The sequence below is a fragment of the Oncorhynchus clarkii genome, chromosome 26 (assembly GCF_045791955.1).
Source record: "Oncorhynchus clarkii lewisi isolate Uvic-CL-2024 chromosome 26, UVic_Ocla_1.0, whole genome shotgun sequence".
Lineage (NCBI taxonomy): Eukaryota > Metazoa > Chordata > Actinopteri > Salmoniformes > Salmonidae > Oncorhynchus > Oncorhynchus clarkii.
In genome coordinates, this window is record NC_092172.1 from 33,318,305 (window position 1) to 33,324,304 (window position 6,000).

The following is a 6,000-nucleotide window of genomic DNA, read 5'->3' on the forward strand; positions in this document are numbered from 1 at the left end:
AAACAGCAGGTCTGGGACAGGTAGCACGCCCAGTGAACAGGTCAGGGTTCCATAGCCGCAGGCAGAACAGTTGAAACTGGAGCAGCAGCACGGCCAGGTGGACTGGGGACAGCAAGGAGTCATCATGCCAGGTAGTCCTGAGGCATGATCCTAGGACTCAGGTCCTCCGGGAGAGAGAAAGAAAGAAAGAAAGAGAGAATTAGAGAAAGCATACTTAAATTCACACAGGACACCGGATAAGACAGGAGAAATACTCCAGATAGAACAGACAGACCCTAGCCCCCCGACACATAAACTACTGCAGCATACTGGAGGCTGAGACAGGACGGGTCAGGAGACACTGTGGCCCCATCCGATGATACCCCCGGACAGGGCCAAACAGGCAGGATATAACCCCACCCAGTTTGCCAAAGCACAGCCCCCACACCACTAGAGGGATATCTTCAACCACCAACTTACCATCCTGAGACAAGGCCGAGTATAGCCCACAAAGATCTCCGCCACGGCACACCAAAAGGGGGGGGGGCAACCCAGAGACGAAGACCACGTCAGTGACTCAACCCACTCAAGTGACGCACCCCTCCTAGGGACGGCATGGAAGAGCACCAGTAAGCCAGTGACTCAGCCCCTGTAATAGGGTTAGAGGCAGATAATCCCAGTGGAGAGAGGGGAACCGGCCAGGCAGAGACGGCAAGGGTGGTTCGTTGCTCCAGAGCCTTTCTGTTTACCTTCACACTCCTGGGCCAGACTACACTCAATCATATGACCCACTGAAGAGATGAGTCTTCAGTAAAGACTTAAAGGTTGAGACCGAGTCTGCGTCTCTCACATAAAAATGGAGCTCTATAGGACAAAGCCCTGCCTCCAGCTGTTTGCTTAGAAATTCTAGGGACAATTAGGAGGCCTGCGTCTTGGGACCGTAGCTTATGTGTAGGTATGTACGGCAGGACCAAATCGGAAAGTTAGGTAGGAGTAAGCCCATGTAATGCTTTGTAGGTTAGCAGTAAAACCTTGAAATCAGCCCTTGCCTGAAGCCAGTGTAGGGAGGCTAGCACTGGAGTAATATGATCACATGTTTTGGTTCTAGTCAGGATTCTAGCAGCCGACAGATAAGATCTAAATCAGGCCAGAACTTGTCCGTGTAGACCAATTTGGGTTTCCAATCTCTCCAAAAGAATGTGGTGATCGATGGTATCAAAAGCAGCACTAAGGTCTAGGAGTATGAGGACAGATGCAGAGCCTCGGTCTGACGCCATTAAAAGGTAATTTACCACATTCACAAATGCAGTCTCAGTGCTATGATGGGGTCTGAAACCAGACTGAAGCATTTCATATACATTGTTTTCTTCAGGAAGGCAGTGAGTTGCTGCGAAACAGCATTTTCAACAATTTTTGAGAGGAATGGAAGATTCGATATAGGCTGATAGTTTTTTATATTTTCTGGGTCAAGGTTTGGCTTTTTCAAGAGAGGCTTTATTACTGCCACTTTTAGTGAGTTTGGTACACATCCGGTGGATAGAGAGACGTTTATTATGTTCAACATAGGAGGACCAAGCACAGGAAGCAGCTCTTTCAGTAGTTTAGTTGGAATAGGGTCCAGGGTCCAGTATGCAATATCTCTGTCACTGTTTAAAGCATCATAAAGAGTTATACACATCTTATTGCTGTTTTTCCCCAGGTGGGAGCAGGGTCCCTGGACGGAGTGTTCAGTGTCGTGTGGGGAGAGCGGCGGGCTGCAGGAGCGCAGCGTGGTGTGTGTTGAGGACGACGCCCACGGACAGATCACTCAGGTGGAGGAGTGGAAGTGCACACACTCCCCTCGGCCAATCACGCAGCAGAGCTGCAACAGCTTCACCTGCCCACAGTGGGTTGCCATGGAGTGGTCTCAGGTGAGCTACCAAGTGAAAACATCTAATCAGCGTTTATTGATCGCATTCACAGTTTAGCAGGTGTTATAGTGTGTGCAGTGAAATGCTTATGTTACTAGCTTCTAACAGTGCAGTAAAATGTCAAACAATTAACAATTTTAAAAAATATTATAATAATAATTACTCAAATAGCACTGCAGCAGTAACCAAATGCAATCTATATGTATGTAAACCAGGATCATTTACACAAGATCAGCTAATAATTCTATGTATATGTATAGCAGCAGATATTTTAGAGTAATCTCTGTCAAAAATCCAGTATATAAATAAAGATGAAGTGTCTATTAACAGGGTAGCTAAAATTCAGTGTACAGTAATATAAATAATATGATACACTATTTACAGTATTTACCAGTGTTTCAATGTCTCTATAGCATAAGACAGCAGTGTTGCCTGTGTGTGTCTGAGTATGAGTGTGTGTGTATGTCTGTGTGTTTGTGAGTATGAGGTGTGTGTGGGTGTGTCTGATCTGATGGTCTGGTGATAGAAGCTGTCCAACAGTCTGATGGTAATAGAAGCTGTTCAACAGTCTGATGGTCTGGTAATAGAAGCTGTTCAACAGTCTGATGGTCTGGTTAAGAAGCTGTTCAACAGTATGATGGTCTATTGATAGAAGCTGTTCAACAGTCTGATGGTCTAGTAATAGAAGCTGTTCAACAGTCTGATGGTCTGGTGATAGAAGCTGTTCAACAGTCTGATGGTCTGGTGATAGAAGCTGTTCAACAGTCTGATGGTCTGGTGATAGAAGCTGTTCAACAGTCTGATGGTCTATTGATAGAAGCTGTTCAACAGTCTGATGGTCTGGTGATAGAAGCTGTTCAACAGTCTGATGGTCTGGTAATAGAAGCTGTTCAACAGTCTGATGGTAATAGAAGCTGTTCAACAGTCTGATGGTCTGGTGATAGAAGCTGTTCAACAGTCTGATGGTCTGGTAATAGAAGCTGTTCAAAAGTCTGATGGTAATAGAAGCTGTTCAACAGTCTGATGGTCTGGTAATAGAAGCTGTTCAACAGTCTGATGGTCTGGTGATAGAAGCTGTTCAACAGTCTGATGGTCTGGTAATAGAAGCAGATCAACAGTCTGATGGTCTGGTAATAGAAGCAGATCAACAGTCTGATGGTCTGGTAATAGAAGCTGTTCAACAGTCTGATGGTCTGGTAATAGAAGCAGATCAACAGTCTGATGGTCTGGTAATAGAAGCTGTTCAACAGTCTGATGGTCTGGTGATAGAAGCTGTTCAACAGTCTGATGGTAATAGAAGCTGTTCAACAGTCTGATGGTCTGGTGATAGAAGCTGTTCAACAGTCTGATGGTCTGGTGATAGAAGCTGTTCAACCGTCTGATGGTCTGGTAATAGAAGCTGTTCAACAGTCTGATGGTCTGGTAATAGAAGCTGTTCAATAGTCTGATGGTCTGGTGATAGAAGCTGTTCAACAGTCTGATGGTCTGGTAATAGAAGCTGTTCAACAGTCTGGTAGTCTGGTAATAGAAGCTGTTCAACAGTCTGATGGTCTGGTAATAGAAGCTGTTCAACAGTCTGATAGTCTGCTAATAGAAGCTGTTCAACAGTCTGATGGTCTGGTAATAGAAGCTGTTCAACAGTCTGATGGTCTGGTGATAGAAGCTGTTCAACAGTCTGATGGTCTGGTGATAGAAGCTGTTCAACCGTCTGATGGTCTGGTAATAGAAGCTGTTCAACAGTCTGATGGTCTGGTGATAGAAGCTGTTCAACAGTCTGATGGTCTGGTGATAGAAGCTGTTCAACAGTCTGGTAGTCTGGTAATAGAAGCTGTTCAATAGTCTGATGGTCTGGTGATAGAAGCTGTTCAACAGTCTGATGGTCTGGTAATAGAAGCTGTTCAACAGTCTGATGGTCTGGTGATAGAAGCTGTTCAACAGTCTGGTAGTCTGGTAATAGAAGCTGTTCAACAGTCTGATGGTCTGGTAATAGAAGCTGTTCAACAGTCTGATAGTCTGCTAATAGAAGCTGTTCAACAGTCTGATGGTCTGGTAATAGAAGCTGTTCAACAGTCTGATGGTCTGGTGATAGAAGCTGTTCAACAGTCTGATGGTCTGGTGATAGAAGCTGTTCAACAGTCTGATGGTCTGGTGATAGAAGCTGTTCAACAGTCTGATGGTAATAGAAGCTGTTCAACATTCTGATGGTCTATTGATAGAAGATGTTCAACAGTCTGATGGTAATAGAAGCTGTTCAACAGTCTGATGGTCTGGTAATAGAAGCTGTTCAACAGTCTGATGGTCTGGTGATAGAAGCTGTTCAACAGTCTGATGGTAATAGAAGCTGTTCAACAGTCTGATGGTCTGGTAATAGAAGCTGTTCAACAGTCTGATGGTCTGGTGATAGAAGCTGTCCAACAGTCTGATGGTAATAGAAGCTGTTCAACAGTCTGATGGTCTGGTAATAGAAGCTGTTCAACAGTCTGATGGTCTGGTGATAGAAGCTGTTCAACAGTCTGATGGTCTGGTGATAGAAGCTGTTCAACAGTCTGATGGTCTGGTGATAGAAGCTGTTCAACAGTCTGTTGGTCTGGTGATAGAAGCTGTTCAACAGTCTAATGGTCTGGTAATAGAAGCTGTTCAACAGTCTGATGGTCTGGTGATAGAAGCTGGTTTTTAGTCTCTTGGTCTTAGCTGTCATGCACCTGTACTGACTCCGTCTGTCAGACGGTAGCCATCCTTGGCTCAGGTGGATTGGGTCCTTAATGATCTTCTTGGCCTTTCATTGACACCGAACGCTGTAGTTGTCCTGGAGGGAATGCAGCTGCCTTCACCTCCCTCTGAAGAGCCTTGCGTTTGAGTGCGGAGCAGTTGCCGTATCAGGTGGCGATGCAGCCCGACAGAATGCGCTCAATGGTGCATCTGTAGATGTTTGTGATGGTCTTACACGGAACCTAAACCGGCTTACACGGAACCCAAATAGCGGCATCGTGTGCTATTGTGCATAATTTTATTTTGTCTCCCTACACCAAACCCGATCACGACACGCAGGTTAAAATATCAAAACAACTCTGAACCAATGACATTAATTTGGGGACAGGTCGAAAAGCATTAAACATGTATGGCAATTTAGCTAGTTAGCTTGCACTTGCTAGCTAATTTGTCCTATTTAGCTAGCTTGCTGTTGCTAGCTAATTTGTCCTGGGATATATACATTGAGTTGTTATTTTACCTGAAATGCAAAAGGTCATCTACTCCGACAATTAATCCACATATAGAACGGCCAACCGAATCGTTTCTAGTCATCTCTCCTCCTTCCAGTCTTTTTCATCTTTGAACTTATATGGTCGATGGCATCTACACTTTCATAGTATTACCACAACAACCGGCAAACCAGTTTCTTCTTTCAATCACTCACATGGGTCTAACCAATGTGGAGATGGCATGTGGGTACCTGCTTCTATAAACCAATGAGGAGATGGGAGAGGCAGGACTTGCAGCGCGATCTGCATCAGAAATAGAAAGGAGTTCTATTTTAGCCCTTGGCATCGCAGACAGTTGTTGGCGCACGCGGGCAGTGTGGTGCAATAACTGAATAACATGGATTTCTAAATTTATTTTGCGTCGCTCACGCACGTGACGTGTCTGGTCTGGTCAGCATGTTAGGGGCCACGTCAAATTTATTCAGCCGCCTGAGGTTGTAGAGGCGCCTTCTTCTTCATCATGATGTCGGTGTGGCAAGACCATTTCAGGTCCTCAGTGATGTGCACACAGAAGAACTTGAAGCCACTGCCTCTGTTAATTGGCTACAAGCCTCTGTAAACTGGCTATGAAGCCTCTATGAACTGGCTATGAATCCTATATGAACTGGCTGTATGTGGTAAGAACAGGAGCTTATGTGCACATACTGTAACATATACAATTTATATAAAGTCAGTATTACGTTTATATAAACTGGTGGTTGATTATAGTGTGCTATTGTAACTGTGTGTGTGTGTGTGTGTGTGTGTGTTTTGCAGTGCACAGTGACGTGTGGCCGTGGGTTGCGGTACAGAGTGGTCCTGTGTATCGACCACAGGGGACAGCACACTGGTGGCTGTAACACATCCCTCAA

The 6,000-nt window shown here is 45.0% G+C and overlaps 1 protein-coding gene across 1 annotated transcript in view; it reads left to right on the forward strand.

Moving 5' to 3' along the window:
- Nucleotides 1-6,000, forward strand: part of LOC139384605 (ADAMTS-like 3) — a 314,459-nt gene that overhangs the window by 241,271 nt on the left and 67,188 nt on the right. The window contains exons 14-15 of the mRNA XM_071129427.1: nucleotides 1,679-1,889; nucleotides 5,906-6,000. The exon at nucleotides 5,906-6,000 is cut by the window's right edge and continues 53 nt beyond it. Coding sequence (XP_070985528.1) covers nucleotides 1,679-1,889; nucleotides 5,906-6,000 — 306 coding nt within the window. The remainder of the gene's footprint in view (nucleotides 1-1,678; nucleotides 1,890-5,905) is intronic.